The following is a 20,390-nucleotide window of genomic DNA, read 5'->3' as shown; positions in this document are numbered from 1 at the left end:
TGAACTAAAGCCTGACTTCCTTGTGGAGGCAGCGTGGCTGGGTGACGAAGACATTCAGCTCCAGCTTCAGAGCCAGTGGGTTGGAATCTCCCAACAATTCCTTATTTAGAAATCTTCAGCAAATTGCTTCCTATTACTAAACTTCAGTTTCCTCATCTGTAAAATGGGGATTAATAATAGCACCAAGCTCATCAGGACTGTTAGGAGGATTCAATTAATGTGCATAAAGCACCTATCATAATAACTGCCACATAGTAAGAGATCAATACATTCTAGGTATTTGTTATTCCATATGTCATAGGCAGGGGTTTTTGAAGGGATGTGATTTTGCCTGAATTTAGGGAGCTTAGCAAGGACTTTAATACCTTTTGTTCCTGAGAGACATGACAGAACATGAAACATCCTCACTTGGGTTAGCATATGATTTCAAACAGCACAAAATTTTGAGTATCTGGTATATGATGTTCATTCTCTTGAATGAGGGCAGCACAGTGGGCTGAACGTTGGCCCCTCAGGACATATGCCCATGTCCAAATCTCTGGAACCTGGGAATGTGATCTCATTGGGAAAAGGGTATTGGCAGGTATATTCAAGTTAAGGATATTGAAATGAGATCATCCTGGATTACCCGGATGGGCTTTAAATCCAATGATAAGTCACATCAGAGATGGGAGAGACATGCATTGTGATCATGGAGGCAGAGATTGGCGTGCTAGTCATAGAGCGCCAGGAACTACACAAGATGCCACAGGCAAGGAACAGATTCTCCGGAGAATTTGCTCTCCAGGCTCTGGAGGGAGCATGGCCCCACCAGCACCTTGATTTGGGACTTCTGGCCTCCAAAACTGTGAAACTGTGAGAATAAATTTCTGTTGTGTTAAGCCACAGAAAATGAGTATAGCTGGGGTCTGAGAACTTGCATTTCTTATCACTCCCGGGTGCTGCCAAAGCTGCTGATCTGGGACCCCCTGAACACCGTAAGGAACAACGTGGCCATTAACTCTCAGCCCTTGGCTCCTCTGGGGAGAGCTGCAGGCTGCCTGCGTCCAAAACTCTCCTCTAGAAAGAGACCAATTCAGGGCTAAGAGTACATTTATAAGTCAAGTGACATAAATATATTATGTTTCTTTTGATGCTAACCAGAAACATACGAATTAATCTTCTATACTAATATAGTATCTGCAGAGACGATATTGCCCTCTAAAGATGTCCAGAAATATTTTCTTACACATTTTCTAATGGAAGCCAAAGCAACTGCTGAAACAATGTCAAGCTTCTCTGCTAAACTCAGTTTCCCCGAACAGGGCACACAGGCGGTGGCCCCAGCCTCCACGCCACCCTCTGCTCCCCCAAACCTCTTCACACAGGTAGACAACCCTTTTCTAATTACAATATCAAGAGACTCAGCTAAAAAATGACACGTGGTACACTTGAAAAGGCAGAGACACTGGCTATTTTAGATCTCGAAAACCCCTCTTCAGAAGCAGTGGGAAGGTTAGTAGGCCCTTAAGCTATTTCGTAATTTGAAAAAATATTGCTTTTCTAAAATCAATACCTACCGAGAAGATTTTGGCCTCAGCATTTCTTCATATGCACATCAGTACTGACATCTGCACTGATAAAATGCTGGGAAACCCCAAGGTTGTTAGAAACCCAATTTCTGGCCTTTCCTTGCTGAGGCACAGGCTGCATGACAAGCCAATTCTCCTTTTAGGATTTGCAAAGTCAACCCTAAACAGGCAAAAGGTCACTCAGCATTTAAAATAACGTGGTTAGGATCCCCCGGGTGAATGAGTCCTCTGGAGTGATCACCTAGGGAGGGTTTGGTTGTGCTTTGCCTCATCATGTGCAAGAAGAGCCACTGCGTTAGAAACTGCAGAAGAATAACGTACCCCCCTAAACATACCACAAAGGGGCCAACCAGCCAGGGACAAAAGATGGACAACTTCAGGCTAGGAGTGTCAACTTCAGTCTCCGGCTTATTTCAGCCAAGGTTGAGAGCAACTGGAGACTGTAAATGCCTAGTTGGCTAAAGTCTGGCCATAGCCAGAACATTTCACTGTGGTTTTCTTCCCAACTCTAGGCGAAAACAGAACCTGAAGTGATCACTTCTGGATGGGAGGTCAGAGGGAGGTTCGGTGCTATTTCCTGCAGTTCCAACCAGCGCTGGACCTGGGCACAATCCTTGGCACCACAGGCTTTTGGGAACAATAACAACAAAGTCAATAAAATATCTTCTCTTTCATGGACACACACGCACGCTCAGCAGAGTCCCCTAGGGGTGTGTTACCTTATGTCCCAGCTGAGCTGCCTCTCCCCGAGCTGCGGTGGCGATGGGATCAATAAGGTGTCCGATTTCCTGGACCACTGAAGTCAGCTGCTCCTGGAGGGCCTGAGAAGGAGAGAGTCTCACGTTCATCCTGTGACCGTCCCCACGGAGCCTATTTTAAAAGGCCCACATGAAGGACGGGAGGGACCACACGGAACGGACATCAAAATGCCACTGGGTGCACACCAGCAACCCACCGCTCCCTTCCCCATGGTTGACGCCTTGGCTCCCCTGGGCTGGACCCCCTCTATGGTTCCTCCTGTGAAAGAGGCAGGCAGGCCTGGGAGCCATTCTTCCTACTGGCTTCTCTCCCCCCAGCCTGCCAACCCTGACAACCGATGCTACTGGTATCTTTACTTCGGGTTATTCAGCATGACTACTGGACACGCGGATCAGCCGTGGCTTTCCCAAGAAGGAAAGCCAGCTTCGTCCAAATGGAGACAGCTAATGGTGGGGTCTGAGGGGACATCCGGGGCACTGTGTTCCCAGAGCTAATAACCCCTTAAGGAGGGAGAGTGACGTAAATGTGGAATTAGCTCTCTGAAAGCAGGACTGCTTCCCAGTCAGTGCACTGTGAAAATGCTGAATGCCCACTGAGCTGAGCTCAGACTCTGCGTCGACAGTGTTTGGTGGTGTGTGTGCAGTATTAAAGATGGCAGCCTCAGAGCATTTCTTCTCAGCTTTGAGAGATGGTTTAATCTCTCCACCCCCAAAGAACTGAATCATGATGTAAAGAGACAGAGCAAGATATCTAGATGATTCTGGGAGTGTGAGGGCTTGGGGAATTCAAAGGTGGAGATTATTAACCAGTGGCAGGAGACATCAGATCCCTTTGCAGGACTAATCACGGGAGCTTCGCTTGATGGATTCAGGATTATAGATCAGAACGCTGGACTCTTAGGTCTGCACACACCAGCATGCCATTAGGTGATCCCTGACAAACTGGCGATGTCCCGCTCGCCAGAAATGAGACCCTAACCTTTTCTACTTTCCTACAGAACAATGCTGTAGGAAATAGGGGCGAGAGGGCTTTGGACAGTTTTTCCAATGAGAGGAGCAGCCTAACATGTAAACTTGAAAACAAAACCCTGGAAAAGAAAAAGGAAAAGAGAGAGAGCAATAGAGAGATGGGGGTGGGTGGAGAGAAACTTCTAAGTACGAGGGTTTTATCTAGTTAACTTCACAATTGTCATGAGACTGTAGTCAAGAATGTAAGAATCTTCCAGCCATGTTGTCTTAGTATAGACAGATTATTAAATTAACTATGGTATGACTGGGAGTATATGCACTTAAAGGGGAAGAACGTTTTTCCTAGTGAGGATGAAAGAGGGTATACTTTGGGTGGGACGCTGGAAGTGTGGAGGCAGAGGGCACTTCGGAGGCGCTGGTCATCTTTGCTTCTTGATTTGGGTGCTGATTAAAGGGCATGTTCAATTTGTGATAATTCATCAAGCGGTGCACTTACATGCACGTGTCTGTATGAATATACCTTAATAGAAGGTTAGAAAGAATGAATCTAGCATTCCACACAGGACGAGAATATACTCCTTTCTTTTTTTGGAAACGGGGGAGGTGAAGCTGGAATGATACAGCTCTATTTATAAAAATGAGCAATGCCAACCCTGGGCCCAAAGCTCATGGTCCATGAACTCAGTGGCAGGAAGGTAAACATCAGTAAACAGACCACTCATATTTCTTAAACACCCCTGAGTGTCAGGCACTGTGCTCTCAATGCAGAAAGAAGTCTGAATCAGGAGCCTTTGGTAATAGAAAAATCCCCAAGGAACACAGCATAAAATTCTATTCTAAACTGTGGCAAAGTCAGCAAGAGAGGGCAAAGTGGCTTTAAATTAATCATAGAATGCCAAAGTTCCTCAAATGCTAGATATTGAATAAGTTAGGACAGAATCCTTTATCTCCGAATGGACCAAATGCATTAGAGTTTAACGCTGAATTTGCTCATTAACCAAAAAGTGCATTGATGAAATATAACAGAGAAACACTCAAAACTCACATGCCTAGGTCTGCTCTACTGATGTGTCAAAAATGAATATGGTAACCCCGCCTTGCCTCTAAATTACCTGACATTGATAATTTTTTCCCCCAAATTTCAGCCACATTTGATCTTTCCACCCCAGTAGTATGTGTGTGTATTCCTTCCCCAAGCCATCCTTCTCTGCTCAGCAACTGCTTGCTGTACCCCCTCCAAAAAGTTCCCAGGTTGGTTCCATGGGGAAGGTTGACTCATGGGGACACTGTAGCATCAGAACCACTTTTGGCCCCAGTCCCTCCCCAACCGCAAAGCCTGGTGCTGGGATCCTTCAACACTGCCAGGGGCTGCCGAGTGGGCCCCAGTGCCCGGCTTACCTCCACAGAGATGTCGTCCCGCGTGGCCAGGCTCTGGCTGACGGCAGCCAGTGAGGCCTGCTCAATGTCCCGGATGCACCGGTTGATGCCATCGATGGAGTAGTCACACTCCCTCTGTCCAGGGGCCTTGTCCCTGGAAGGGACAGTGCATGTTGAACACAGGCTCCATGGGGCTCAGGTTCCACAAGCTGCCCCAGCCTTGGTGAGCCAGGAGCCCCTGTCCACTCCCCTCCCCCACTCAGTCACCTCATTTAAGGAGGAATCCCCAACCGTTGGCTGGCAATGCCTTGCTGCACAGCCCATGCGTTTCTGAACTGAACACTCGAGAGAACTCTACTTATTTCTGGTAGAAAGGATATGGCCCTGCCCTCCATCTCAGGCTGATGTTGGGCAACTGCAAGGGAAACAGGTTAGACTTGGGTTCTCCATTCACTGGCTTAAGCATAGGACTCATTTAAAAAAAAGGTCAGCACTATTTCCAGTATAAGCATTCTGTGTTTTCAATATTGCATACTACTCACAAAGTCCTGGGCTACAGTAGGAGTTAAGATATACGGTGCATTTTTCTTTGCAGGGCATCATGAAAGAAAGTTAGCTGTGATTTTGAGCTTCAAAAGCAACTGGGAGGCAAAATCTAACTAAGGAAAGAGATGCATTTTGCACTGTGAGGTATTAAATTTGGTCAACTTCAGAAATGTTATATCTACTCAGGGGAAGTTTTTTCGGGCTCTTACTATCACTAAGGAGATCAGAGATGCCCAGAGTTACTGTGGGCCCTGGAATATTATGTCTTATTAGCAAACTAAAGGTCATCCCAAATCCTGCCAAATAAACCATGGTGCTCTCTGCCTAAGCTCCTAGGTAGAGACAATGCAGAACAGGGATCAGAAAGACTGGGACTAGAGCCACTGCGCCTGGCAGTGACCTTGGGAATGTTACCTAAATCTTTTCTGCCTACATTTTTTCATCAGTGCGATGGAAGCAATGACAGTATCTACCTTACAAGACGGTTGTGATGATCAAATAAGGTAATACAGGTAAAATGCTTAAAACAATGTCTGACACACAGTAAGTGCTTAAGTTAGCTATTATTGTTGTGACAGGTGACACTGGTCCTGAAGAGATAAACAAACGGATGACAAAGATCAACAATATTATTATTAAGTAAAAAGCCCGGGGGGCTGATCCCCCTCCTGCCCTGTTCAGATGCAGGCTGGTACCCGCTCCAGGTGGGAAACTGACCTGATAGACGTGATGAGACCCTTGATGGAGTCGGAGACGGTGTGGGAATGTCCGGCCAGCACGGACCAGGTGGGCGGGTCTTTGGGGTTGATGGCCAGAGAGCGTGCAGTGCGAATGAGGTATGACGAGCTCTCCAGCATGGTCTTGGCCGAGACCAGGATGGGTTCCTGCGCCTGGGAACCCTGAGACCAAGCAGAGGCATCAAGGTCAGGGGTGAGATGGCAGTGAACAAGGCGGGCCCCGGGACGTCCTGTTCTTTACCACGTCACCACCTCTGCTCCTTGGAAGGAGACACAGAGGGCAGGGAACGAAGGAGACTGGCTCACACAGGGTCTAGTGGGAAACTGAGTCCATGTCTGCTCCTTAAATTGCATGTTTTGAACCCAAGAAAGAATCAGCCCCCAATCTATGCAAATAGATTGTCCTCCACATATAAGGCTAAGATATTATCTCTTGAGAGCTGCGTAGTCACTGCATTTCATTAACTCAGTGCATGTAACGTCATCGACCACAGCAACAGTACCCTACGTATTAACACTTTGCAGTTTGCACTATTCACACTCATTCAGTGCCACACAAAATCAGCCAGAGACCCCAGTATTATCTTTGCTGCAAAATCTCCCCACCTCGGAGCTGATCTGGGCGGGAATGCTGACAAACTCAGGGTTTGACGCGAACGCCGTCAGGTTCTCCACAGCTTCGATCAGGGGCGCCGTGGCGATGCGACACTTGTTGCGGTTGTCTTCAGAGAAGTCCCCATCCAGGGCCTGGTGGGAGAGAACAGGGAGCTCTTACCCCGCGGAATAGCACAAATCACTCCCACACCACCGCAGAGTGCCTGGTGAGAGGAGGCGGCTCGATGGCAATGCTGGAAATGTTTTGGTGGCTTCTTAAACAAGAAAGAACTGACTGGAGGGACCCCTGCTACCAGGCAGAGGGCTCAGTTGGCAATCGTAATAAGTGAAGCTGAATGTGGAGCTCACGGGACAGCTGACCTCACAGCCAGTCAACTGCCTGTGTGCACGGAGCAAGACACAGGTTCCAACAGTGCCCTCTCCTCATTCCCCGTGTGCCACTGTGCCAGGCCTGGCAGCTGAACCACTTTCTTGCCCGCTTTTGAGACTATAATTCCAGGGTTCTTCTTCTCTGTTTTCACTGGGATTAAGTCTATTCCCGCCCAAAAGATAAAAAACTTTCAATTTTGCAGCACTCATAAATTTTTCTAAGTCTCACCTGGGTGTTCCTGGCTGACTGATGGCAGTAGAGCTGGCACAACGCCGTTTGCGAACGAACACAATGGCATCCAACAGGAAGGAACAGGCTAGCACTAGAACGACCCCCAACCGTATGGACGAATCTCACAAATGTAATGCATATTTAATTAAAGAGGCTGGACAGAAAAAGGGTACCTACGGTACAATTCCATTTGCGCAAAGTACAAAGCCAGGAGGCACTACGCTGGGTTGTCAGAAGCCGGGGCACTGCCCGGAGCAGGTGAGATAGGGGTCGGGGTGGGGGGGTTTGCGGGGGTGGTTCTGGGTGCTGATGTCGTTCTGTTTCTCCATCTGGCTGTAGGTACCTAGGCATGTGCAGCTTCAGAGAATTCACTGAGCTCTACCCTTGACGTGTGTTTTTTCTCTATGCATCTTATGCTTCATAATTTTTAAAAAGTTAGCAGCAAGTAACACAATGACATTGAGTGATCACAGTCCCATTGCTGATTAATGGCCTGGGTGGATGAGAATAAGGGAATGTGGCCTGTGACCCAGGCCAGGCTGCCTCACAAAAGGTTAACACTTGGATTCGAAGTTCCCCCACCCTGGACCGCACCTCAAGAACAGGACTGGTGGAACCCACACCCTGAGACCCAGCGGCCGTACCCCTGCCTCCCCGGGGCAGGGCCATTTGAGAAGGCAGTTATGTTTGCAGAAGAACGTAAATTTCCTTGTTAAATGATCAATTAAACTTTTAATTTAACCCTTATGAGCAATATATAAAGCCAATTTAGATAATTAGGAAAAAAAAAAAAAAAAGAAAAAACAGGGGCCCTGGCATTACAAAACAAACCACATCCGAGACAGGAGCATTTCTGTTTCTCAGGAAGGCAAGAGGCGGCAGGCACCGTGGGTTTGAAGGCAATTTCTGAATAACAACTACATACCAATCAAGCCTTGGCAGCCTGGGACAATAATTACACATCCACAATGCTAATATTTTCAGAGGAATTCCCACAGGCCCGGCTAATTTACTCGCTAATATAGTGCCTGGCTCGCCTTGGCACGTGCCCTTCCCCCACCAGACAGGCACTGACCCTGCCCTCACCTCCCCATCCTGCCGTTCTCCCAGGTCCAAGGGAAACCCGCGTGCTGCTACTTCTTGCTCACACACACGGCCTTGTTTCTAACTGCCACTTAACGCGCCTGGGAAATGCTGATTTCTACCGCTGGCAATCGAGAGGTGAGCTGTCTTGGCACTCGGTCTTGTCGCACTGTTAGCACCGCTGACGGCTGCAGGTTGGATCTACTCGACTTCAGAGCGATTTGGGAACCCCAGTGGGAGGTGGGGTGGGTGCCACCTTGCAGGAGCCTCACACAAGTGGCCCCAGCACAGGCAAACAAGCAGAGCTAGCTGCTTTTAAGATGGACTTTGGAGTGAAGGGAATTCAGGCCCCAGCCCCACCGGCCATGTGGCCTCTGACAATCACACCCCTCTGGCTGGGCAGACTCGAGCTCAAAGGGAGATGCTGTCTTCTCGGTCTGCTCACCTCTCCCATCTCTGTCTTAGAAAAAGGACATCGGAGTAAGCCACCAGCCCTCAGGTGAACCTATTGAAACTGAAGATGACTACTTCAGGTAAACCTCCAGGAATGGCTTTCTAATTGTGCAGTTTCACCCATTCACCCACGTACTGCACCCTCAGGAGGAAGAAAGGTTTTTTTTTTTTTTTTTTTGAGAACAGGCCTGAAAATTAGATACCACGTAGCCCACTGCCATTCAAGCACTGGCGTGGCAAACTCCATCAATCACTTTTTGCCATTCTCAAAAAGGAAAAGTTATTTCCTCCAGAAAAGGCATTTGGCATCAGAAAGCATGGTTTGTGCAGGTGCTGTTTCACTTCTGAATTCTGCTTCCTCTGGGAACAGCTGAACCACTCAAGTCAACTGAATACTCCAAGCTGCCCCGTGGTGGGATTTCAGGCAGGCATGAGGGTTTCTGCGCCACGTAAGTCCTAGGACACCAGGCGTAACGATGGGAGGGGAGACTTCTTTAGCCACAGGTCTACACCCTCTCAAGACAGGGCACTCCCAAGCCCTGGCCAGCTCCTCCGAGTGTTCTCCTTTAGCAAAATCTCCCAGAGATCTGGGAGAAACCATTTCTGTGTATGCATAGAATTAAAGATTCAGGGACTTGGGGGGTTAGAAGGGACCCTAAAGACAATTCAATCCTAAACCCCCAGTTTTCCAGACAATAAAACCAGCACCCAGAAAGTGACATGAGCCGAAGTTGCCTTGCTACTTCCTGGCACGCCTCAAACCAGAACCCAAGACTCCAGGCTCCTTTTTCTCCCACGGACCTTAGACAAAGGCGACACGATTAAGGTAGTAAGAAGCCCAAGAGCCTTTTTCCTTTTCCTTCTGAAGAAACCACTTTACCAACCCAAACATAAGGATGACCAAGAAAACATACTTACAGCCAAGTCAAACTCGATTAAAGAGAGCTGGACAGGGTGCCTGTGGTACACACTGCAAGTGCTTAATTGCAAAACCCTGAGCTTTAACTCCGCCGCGAGGGGCAAGGCCAAACTTCAACTTCTCAGAAAAACAAATGCTGCTGTTGCATAATTTCTACTTGGCACCCAAACCTGAGTGGCTGCACATTTAAAATAACATTCCATTCCACACGTGTGATTCAAGACTAGGTAACAAGCTGGGTGAAGAGAGAAAAGCAGGCAGTGGTGCTGGCAGCCGGGGTTAGGGGCGGGTGTCCTACCCTGCCCGACATCCGAGCAGCGCCTGGCAGGGCAGTGTGGATGCAGAAATGGACTCTTGCACAGCCGTGCTTTGGGATCTTAAAGAATGTCACCAGTGGAGAGCTTAAGATCCCGGGATTCACACTCTGTCCACGGGTGCTGACAGGCCACCAAAGGTACTCCCCTCCCTTCTTTGGACTGCAAGGGTGTGGCCGCTGGGATTTAGGCTTGGGCACATCCTCATGGTTAAAAGAGAAAACAGCACTAAGAAGCATAAAATTTAGAGCAAAATGCAGCCATGAGGGCAGCTGTCTTAAAACAATTAAATATTCATTTGTTTTTCTGTTTGACAGACTACTTAACTCTCCCTTCAAACAGGAAATCTATTCAGTGTCTAGTACCACGTGTCACAGTGAAATGACCTTTACCATCTTCCTGTTAGTAAATTAAAAACACAGCTCATGGCTCCCAGCAAACTCTGCCACGCACTGGGAATTGAAAAACAGAACGTGGAGGGGCAGTATGTTCATTTCTGTTCCTCTCGCCCTGCTCCCGGTTCCCAGGGTGCTCCCAGAGACAGAGGCCTTTATCTCCTCCATATCACACCCCCCTACATCGCTCCTCTGATGTTTCTGCCTATCTTTTAGGCCATCACAAGAGCTCATTTGCTGCAGGGAATTGCAGAGAGGGTTTGACACTGTGAGGAGAATCTGAAAAGAACATGAGATCTTAACAGAGATGCTTTATAGAGAGAGAGAGGTCAGGATTTAAAACCAAGGAGGCGGCAGAGAAATAAAGGTCTCCAGGAATTTCTATAGAATAAGGAGTTCTTTCCTTTTTTCCCCTCTTGGGCCATCTAAATATAATCTGTTTTCTAATGATCAGACAAGGATTGACTTTAACCGAGATAAGTTAATTATGCAGCAACCAACAATGATGTCACTGCTGTCAACTATATTGCTTTTTCCATCCCCACCTCCCCCCACGCTTACACACAAGCCCTGCAGACACAGCAAGGTCTTTCTTCCCAGGCTGCAGAGATGGATTAGTCCCCTCCATCCCAGAGTTGAACAGCACATGCCAGGGCTGAGCGCAGGGGCTCCAGGGCCTGGGTTTGAATTCTCACCCACCACTTAACTGGCTGGGTTACCTTGGGAAAGCTGCTTAACCTCTTTGTGCCTCAGTTTCCCATCTGGAGAATGGGGATAAGCACAGGGTGTTTGTGTGGACTGAATGAGTAATATATACAAAGCATAAAATACATGTTTAAAAATGCAGGCTTTATTAACTGCTAATGCCACGAACAATGATGGCAACTGGGGTGAGCTGCCCCTAGAATCACGGGGGCATTTGGCATCAGTAAATCACTGGCTGTGATTTACTTATTCATTTTCAACCTAGCTTATTAATGCCTTCAAAAAGACAGGGTTTTTTCCTGTTTGTTCATTTTTTAATAGATTCTTTGTTTAAACAGCTAAGAAATTGCTGACTGGGGTTAAGTGCCCCGTGCTCTCAGCCAGTTTCCAACTGCTGCGGGGCTGATGTGCTCTGCGCTTTTGCCTCCTCTTGGCTCACCCTGTAGACTGCGGCGAAAGGAAGACGACATGTGCAGTGTCCCATCCTCTGGACAGAACTGGGAAACATCCTGTTACTGTAGGACTTGTCCCAGCAGCAAAGCAAATCCTCCTACCTGAATGTATCTGAAAGCCCTTAAATAAAAAGCATTAACACTTCCAATGCTCTTCCCTTCAGCGTGTTTGTGCAGAACTGGTATCTTGCCTCCCATGACAATGCTCCTTTGAAGGCTGGGGATTGGAGGGAGGGGGGATGCTGCTGGGGTTGTTCTGCCTGTGGTCTGTTGTCCAGGCTGTGGCTGTTTTCCCACAAGGTCAGCTGCTTGCCGCCTGCTGGGTCCCAGCTGAGGGCAGACCGTGTTTGTGGCCTCAGCACTCACCTACAAGTGCGACAAGCCCAGCTACTGCAATTCCCTCCCTTTGCAAGTGAGCCCTGCTTCCCCTATGCCCACGGACTTTAACGCAAAGATGAATGTCTTATGAACACAGAATGCTCTATTTTAAAAAGCTGACTCTCCATTCCATTTAAAAATTTTAAACAGCTATAAACAGAATAAACAGAATATCACAGGAGACATTAAAGTGATTTTTCTATAATTTCCCACTCCCTTCTCCCTCCACCTACTCTCTTGGTCCGTATATATCCAACAACAATTGGCAGGGCCCTCTACCAGCCCACTCAAAACCACCCCACGGAAACATACAGTTTAAGCAAAAACAGCATGTTTGCTACCCAAGCATGGTGCCAAGAGAGGCCCCATAACCAACCCTTTCCAGCTGGATTTCTGTCCCTAAGCTCCTCATGCACAGAATCTGGGGAGGCCCCTTCTCCCCACCGTCTAGAAGGTTAGTACAGACTAAGGCTGTTGGTTTTTCATGATTAATGTCCAATCACTAAGGGACCCCCTTTGGTGACATAAATCACGAGAGTAAATTAGAAGTTAAACTTTACCAGACAGAAGCCTTGGGATAGCAGAGCTTAAATGCCATCCCTCTTTCCCCGTGGCAAGAGGAGCTCCAGGGATTACTAAGGCCCGCAGTCCAGACCTACCTTGATGGTCTTCACCAGGTTGGCGGTGCTGTTGGCGACTTCCTTGGCCGACTGGACAAAGTGCCTCTTGGCCACCGGGTTGGCTGTCTTGGATGAGGCGATGCGGCAGGCGTTGCACAAGGCTGAGGTGTGCTTGGCGACGATGGTGGCAGCTGACAGGACCTACAAAACATGGAGCCAGGTTGGGGGCACCCTACGCTTCAGTGTGCAGGGGTCCACCCTGGTCCCCAGCCCTGGATTCCTCTTCAACTCACATGTCCAGAGCCTGTGTAATGTGTGTCTAGCTCTGCCACCCCCAAAGTCACTCCAAGAAAGGAGAGAGCAAGAAATACCGAGCAAGAGAATAAAAGGAAAGGTGCTGATGTGGCGGTGGGGATGAGCTGGGCCCCGAGAGTCTCCAAGGCGATGCAGTCAGCCAGCCCCGGGAACCCCTAAACAGGAGGTCAGACCTTGGTCTAGACACAGGCAATTTCAAATTGTCTAGTAGTCATATAAGATAAGACAATAAACACGAGAAATTACATATTTCATTTAATTCCGTATATCCAAAATATTTCATCATATAATCAATTTAAAAATAGTACTCATGAGATTTTATAACCTTTTTTTCATACCAAGTCTTTGAAATCCAGTGCGTTTTTTATATTTCCTTGCAGCCCATCACCATTTGGACTAGCTACACATCAAGTGCTTAACAGCCACATGTAGCGGGTGGCCGCCATATTGGGGAGTCCAAGTCTCGATGAGAAAAGTGAACATCAGGGTGCGACAGCTCCCTCTCATCCACGGGTGGGCTGTTGGCACCTTACTGAGGGGTCTGGCTCGGGAGTATCCACAGGCTCCACCCTCCGCCTTCAACTCATTCGCTCTCCTAAATCCACCTGCTCTACTTTGCGGATGCTGGTAATACCCCTTTGGCCTTATTGGACAGGTAACGAATCCCAGGTACACTGACACACCAGCTCTCACGCCTGCTTTAGGTCCCATGGGTCACACTGGATGTGTTGCTCACAAGACTGCCTCTGCTACCCCGTGTCAGCCACTTCTCCTTTCAGTACACATTGCTTTCATAAATGACCAGGACCCCATGCTACTTGGGTATGAGAAGTGTCATAAAATGTCACATGTATTGTCCATTCCTCAAATGTCTCTCTGGCTCCTTTCTGGGCTGCAGACTCTAATTTGACTTTGAGGCCTGGCTCAGTGCTGTCCTCCCTGACAGCTCCCTCAGAGAATTCATGGCACCTCCTTTTGTATATCCCTGGCACTGTCATCAGACCCTGATCACTACATTTGCCAAACTTTGCCCAACAGTCTAAGAGCCAAGGGAGTGAACGATCAGGTCTCACTGGTGTTGATCCCTTAGTGCTGAGCACAGACAAGCCTTCAATGTACGCCCCCCAAACTGAATGAAGCCTCCTCATACATCTCACTGATTACTTCACTCCTGTTGCCTTTCAGCACACCATTTCAAAGCACCTAAAAGTGTCCACTTTCACCCTTTTTTGCAATCTCTCTCCACCCAGTCATTATTTACAGTGCTGCATTTTGTGAGCTCTGAAAGAACAGGCTTCTTTTCCAATTTCTCACGCTCTCCCACAACCCACCCAGAGGAGCTTAAGAACTCCCAAACCTCACGTCCTCCCCCGTGGTTACCTGTGACGGGCTGCTACCAGGGTCCACCAGGTTCTGGCACGCCATCTGGATGGCCTGGTTGGCCCTGGCAAACTGGATGGGGTCCACTAGGCCCTGGTGGCCTGCCTGGCTGTTTGGATCAGAGATGCCGACCAGGTATGCAGCCTGGAAGAGGAGGAGAAAAACCACAGCTCAGGCTCCACGCTCCTTGATGAGCCTGTCTGCGGGGGACGACTGTCCCCACCGTACATGCAGCAGTTATGCTGAGGCACTCCTTCGTGCAAGCTGGTCAGGGTAATCTCATCCCTCTCGCCAACGAGGGTGTATCGGTAGACATGCTTCTGCCAGCTTGACATGCCAGCAGGAGTTTGCTGCAGGCTTCAGGAACAAAGTCTCCTTGTTCTTAAGAGAGCCTCAAGAAGTTCTTCTTTGGGGCTTGGACAAGGATGGACACAGCCCTGGTGGCTCTGGCAGCCACCTTATGACCATGAGGCTGCCCAGCCTCAGCATGAAGCTGAGTCTCCAGCTGGCAGACAGGAAGGGCAGAATACAGTGGGTGCAAACTGACGGTGAGGAACTGCTGGGTCAGCTGGCTCTGGAGCCTGCCCTCCCTGAGGGTCTGTCATCGCGGAGCTCACTGTGTCCTTGTTGTGTAGGTCAGTATCTCCAACAGCAGAGTCTTCCCTTGGTAATTCAGTAAGATGGCCCAGAAAATAACAACAAAAAGACAGCATTTGGTTCCCAAGAGGATAAGCAGCTATAAGAGAAGGTCTTCTCTTTGGCTTCCCTTTGGCTGTGTCAGCCAAATGACAGGGAGAAAACAAATCTGTGAGCAGGAATTCTGACCTTCACTCATTTCCCCTGGGATGTGAGGGAAGGATAAGGGTAGAGAATTTCATCCTCCAAACTAGGAATGTTTCTCTTTGGTTCAGTAAAATCTTCTACGTTCAAGGAAATTGTCAAATGACAAATCATTCCAGGTAAACGCTGATGTGTGCATTAAAAATGCACAGGCTAGTCAAAGAAGGGCAAGGAACATGCCAGATCATGTCTCTGCATGATGGTGTCCAATTTTCTCTTTCTCTGATCCTAAATGAGTATGACTAACCTTTTCGCAATTCTAAAGCCTCAGAAAATGTAAATGGTTTAGTGCTTATTTTTCCTTCCCAAAACAACTCACCTATAATAATGACCTCAAAAATAAAAACACCAAGAAAAGACTGCCCTCTGAGCCTGTGCACTGGGTCTGCAGTATTTAGTGTGTCTCACTGTCCTCCCTCGCCCGGCCCCAGGTGCTCTGCCCCTGGGTGGGTACCGGGCCGGTATTCTGTCTGAATGCTCCAGCCAGCACAGGAGCCACTGGCTTTTCAATGGTTTCAGCGGTGGTTCTCAGAGAAGGAGGTGAAGCTGGAGCCCCCCGCCCGCCCCATCCCTCCCACAGGGATCCGGCACAGGGCACAAGGCTGTGTTAGGACAAGCCCCTTACCTGAGCCGCGGCCTCTGTCAGCCCACAGAGAGCCTTGGACGCAATGCCCACGCATTCCCCAAAGGCAGGGAGGTCCCCGGTCTTGGCATTCTGTGAAATCCCTGCCATTGACTCACCCAGAACCTAAAAAACAAATAGCCAGCAGTATTTTCTACCCAGCACTGCTTCAAAACAAGGGGTAAAGGAGGCTACGCTTCCAACTTTAATACTCAAGGCCACTTAATTTATAATATTTGCCATTTTCTCCTTATTTGCATTAAGAAGAGATTATATCATTTCTGTTCACAAAGAGAAATGAATAAGGAAAGTATGAGCCTTTCACCCCAAAGTTATCTATACCTCCCAAGAAGATATAGTTAATACACACGGACAGTAGAGTATATACAAGGCATCCCATGGGTGAATGGTCTAAACTGAGAACTATTAGTTCTTAGAATATAAAGACTACATCCACTGAGCTGTAAGTGAAGTCACACACAGAAAGCAAAAGACGTACCTTCCAGATATCATTTGTTACTTATTGACAAGTAAAATTTAAAGTATTTAGGAAACATACTTAACAAAGATATGTTTAAGTAGTTTGCCTTATTTTGAAAATCACTGGTGTGTTCTTTCTTCAGAGATCTTATAATAACTGCTGAAAGGGACTTTAAAATTCAACCCAGAGAGGTCAAGGTCACACAGAAGGTCACACAGGCACAGGGTGCCTGTTGCAAATCTGTTGTTCTGTCTTATAGGGACCTCATTAGGTACCAGGAGGGGCTGGTCATGCCTTCCAGAGTCACAGACCAGGACACTGAAGGATGTTCAACCCTTTGGAGAGACGATGGCATTGCCAAGTCTAGAACCAAGCCAAAGCTCTGCATTGGTCTATGAGCCATCATGGGTGGGGAAATGAAATAAATTCTCTAAAATTTCTTAGATATACAAAATAATCCAGTTTGTATAAGGACTTCCAAAGCAAAGAAGTTAGAGGGGATTTTTATGTACAATATGTCCCCCTCCCTCCTAATCCCATATTCCTCTTTAATCCGAGTATGTAAAACGTATGGGTCTTCCCTTTAGACCATCTGTAATTCCACACACGATGCTAGACAGAGGAAATGCTGGTCTCAGCCCGACATGAACCGAGCCCTTCTGACATCACCAATACAGATGTTCCCCCAAAGCCAATCTAAAAGTGATGGAAACAACACGCAGCTGTGCTCTGGGGGCACCCGTTCACCTTCCGGCATTTCATTTTCACCTTCCGATTTTGAGGTATCCTCACATAAGACACTGGTACGATGACCCCAGATCAGAGTTTCAACAGTTTTTTTTTTTTTTTCCATTATTTTTCCACTAAGAAGACTTTTTTCTCTAATCGTCACCCCCATCAAATTAAATACGAAGGAATAAGACTTTGTTGAGCAGGGTTAAGATGGGGGGGTTAGGCACAAGCCATTGCATTATCTTAGATTTTTTCAAAACCCCACCCCCTGTCAAAAAAACAAAACAATTTTCATTCCCCTTGAGAATACATGCTAGGGATAGCTGGCCAAGAGAACACACAAGAGGACCCCATATAATCCAAGGTCACTGAAGGACTTCCCACATGAGTTCAGCCCCAGGGGTAGAAAAGACATGATTTGATTCACATTAAGACCCATCTGGGATATGAGACAAGCAGTGGTTCTCAAAGTACGGTTCCTGGGCCACAGGGCAGACCTCAGCCTCGTCTCAGACCTACAGAATCAGAAACCTGGAGGTGGCTCCACAGTTTGCGTTTAATGAGCCCTCCAGGTGACTCTGATGCACCTGCAAGTTTGAGAAGCACCTCTGCAAATGGCGCAGCCCTACAGACACAGGCAGATATTCACAAAGCATGTTCCCCTCCTCCCCACACCGGGGAACACCGCGAACCTCTGAATCACAGCACGACAGGCTTACCTTGGAGTTTTCCATCACACTCTCGATGCAGTCAAAGTACGAGAGGTCACTCACAGGTTCATTAGGATTGTCCAACATGCCCTTGACCGTCTACAGAAGGAGAACACAACTTAAAAAGCAGGTGTCATCGAACAAGAGAAATTCAACACAAGATACTACCCATGTCCACTCTATATACAAGATTCTGGTCACGATCCCTCATTTACTCAGGTTCTCGAGAAGAATTTAGATCGTAGTATCATGACCACAGACCTCCTGCCAGTAACACAACACTGATAGGGGCAGGGGTGGGGGGAGGTGTGTGTCTCAGGGTAGCTTTGCCAGAGGTGAGAATCTCCTGGTTTCCATTGTGAAGGAGGAGAAGCATGATGTCCCACAGAGGAATAAGATGTTTTTAAAAAAGAAATTTGACTGTTAACGTAAGGCAACACATTCATAGTCCACTAGCAAAGTTTCTCTGCTAATTCTAATGAGTTTAAACTTCAAAGAACTTATTCGTTCATTTCTTCCTGACTAGTAAGAACCCTTAGTTTTTCTAATTCTGGAACTTTTAATAGAAAGGCATGAAAGAAGGTAATTCCCCAAAACTGTCCACTGGATGGTTCATTTATTTTTAATTTAAAAAGTATAGAACATATTCACTCTTGTTTAGGTCCCCATCAAGGAAATAAATGGGTTATGGGGCCACTTATTTCTTGTCTTTGTCTCCAAGCCATTGAAAATCATCACTAGCTTTCATGTTGTAATGACCTTTGATCAACACTTGTGCTCACTGCTTTTCCAGAGGCGGCAGGCCTAGGGATGCAGCCACTCAACCTCCTCCCCATCGAGCTTTAGGGCCCAGCAGCCTTTGGGGCACAGCCAACAAAAAGACATAGTCATTTGAGTCGGGGGGTGGGGGGGCAGTAAGTATTGGGAACTGCTGAGCTGTTCAGTTAAAGACAGGAGAGAAAGAGGGCAGTGTAAGGAGTGAGCTCATTGCACTGAAGAACCTTCTCCTACTCCCTGGATCAAAGTGGCTTTAGTAACAGCAATCCTGAAATAGTCATTTTGGCAACCAAGGATACCATTAAGGGGCAGAGTACGGGCACCTAGGCCAACAGAGCTCGTTTAGAGCAAAAGCCCACGTATTTATATTTGCAAATATGAACAGAGCAGAGTAGGGCATCATTCAGCCAATGTAGCAAACACTCTCGACTGCTTTCAGAATGCTGCAGTCCTGTGGCCCCGTCTCACCTCCGGCTGTGCACCGTGGCCTGGAGCCATCAGCAGAGCCTCAATCAAGCGCTTCAGATGCTGCAATCGGTATTCTCACCATGCTACTCACCCAGAAAACTAAAGGCACGTTGGGGACAACCAGCCCGGATCTGTTGAGATTTGGCTGTTTCAATATAATCTGCATTGGTTAGGACCACTTTACATACACGTAGGCACACTGATTTTATGTTTACCCACACATATTCTATGGGAATGCATACATTTTCAATTACAAATAACACGAGTATGAATATAAACTGAAAAGCACCCACACTGTGTTCGGGGCCAGGAAGGGTCCTACAGCCACTGTGACTGAGTAGTGTTAGTCCTGGATTGCCTCTTGTGTGCCCCCTACATGTTACAGAATAAAACACATGGGGAAATTATCTTGAACCAAAAACACACCTATCTTTGCCTCTAGCTCTCTCCCAATTTTCCCAGAATAATTTTTCCAATGCTTTTTAGCTAGATATTGCTGATCCTTCAGGCTACGTTCAATACTGCAGACCTCTTCCTGTTTGAAATAAAGAATCCTTTAACAAAATAAATCTCATCTTGGTGGGAAAAGGGGAAGTAGGGGTGACAATCCCATTAAATCTAATTTTTCTTCTGTTCTTTCTCACTTGGATTGGAACTTTGATCTCAGTAGTGTCCCAGGAAACACAAGAGAACCTTTAAAGGCACATAAGATCAGCGTGCCTACATGTATGTAAGGCTAGCCAACACAATTTATATTGACACGGACAAATATCAGTAGATACAGGGTTGTACCCAATGCACCTTTAGTTTTAGAGGAGAGGAAACCAATCTCAAAGAGAAAGGACAGAAAGACACACACAGACACACTTCAATGTTCACCAGCCTCCCCTGGGACCCACCTCGAGCTCCCGGAGAGCATTGTCACACTCTTTCTGGCCTGGAGCTTGCTGGGTGCACAGAGTGATGAGTTGATTGATGCTCTCTGTCACAGCTCTGGGAAAGAAAAAAAAATGTTTTTTAAAAATCAACAGTAATTTCCCAACAATGCTTTTGCAGGTTCACCAGAAATACAATTAATTCACTATTTAGGCCGGGGTCCCCAGGAAGGCTCTTCCACAGAGGCGAGAATCCCTCCCCCTGCTTCTGATTACTGATTTACCCTTAAGGGATCCTAATACAGTTGACCACCTGGGTTTGAACGACACCCATCCACTTATACATGGATTTTTTTCCATAAAAGTTACAAGGACTGTGCCTGCCTTTCCTATGCCCCCTTCCACCTCTGCCACCCCCGAGATAACAAGACCAACCCCTCCTCAGCCCACTCAACAGGAAGACCTTTATCGTGATCCACTTTATCATGATCCACTTCCACGTAATGAATAGTAAATACATATTTCTCTTCCTTATGATTTTCTTAGTAACATTTCCTTTTCTCTAGCTCACTATGAGAATATAGTATATAATACATATAACAAAGTGTGTGTTGATCGACTGTTATTGGTAAGCCTTCTGGTCAACAGTAGGCTATTAGTGGTTCAGTTTTGGGGGAGTCAAAAGTTATACGTGGAT

General features: G+C 47.3%; 1 protein-coding gene across 1 annotated transcript in view; it reads right to left on the bottom strand.

Annotated features, from left to right (window-relative positions):
- The window catches only part of TLN2 (talin 2), a 253,379-nt gene that overhangs the window by 66,287 nt on the left and 166,702 nt on the right, over positions 1–20,390 (bottom strand). Inside the window, 9 exon segments of the mRNA XM_045540483.1 lie at positions 2,291–2,392; positions 4,697–4,829; positions 5,939–6,120; positions 6,565–6,705; positions 12,533–12,694; positions 14,189–14,332; positions 15,654–15,776; positions 17,583–17,672; positions 19,718–19,811. Coding sequence (XP_045396439.1) covers positions 2,291–2,392; positions 4,697–4,829; positions 5,939–6,120; positions 6,565–6,705; positions 12,533–12,694; positions 14,189–14,332; positions 15,654–15,776; positions 17,583–17,672; positions 19,718–19,811 — 1,171 coding nt within the window.

Source organism: Lemur catta, chromosome 1 (assembly GCF_020740605.2).
Source record: "Lemur catta isolate mLemCat1 chromosome 1, mLemCat1.pri, whole genome shotgun sequence".
Lineage (NCBI taxonomy): Eukaryota > Metazoa > Chordata > Mammalia > Primates > Lemuridae > Lemur > Lemur catta.
Note: the sequence above shows the minus strand (reverse complement) of the source record. Positions and strands in the feature narration are given on the sequence as shown.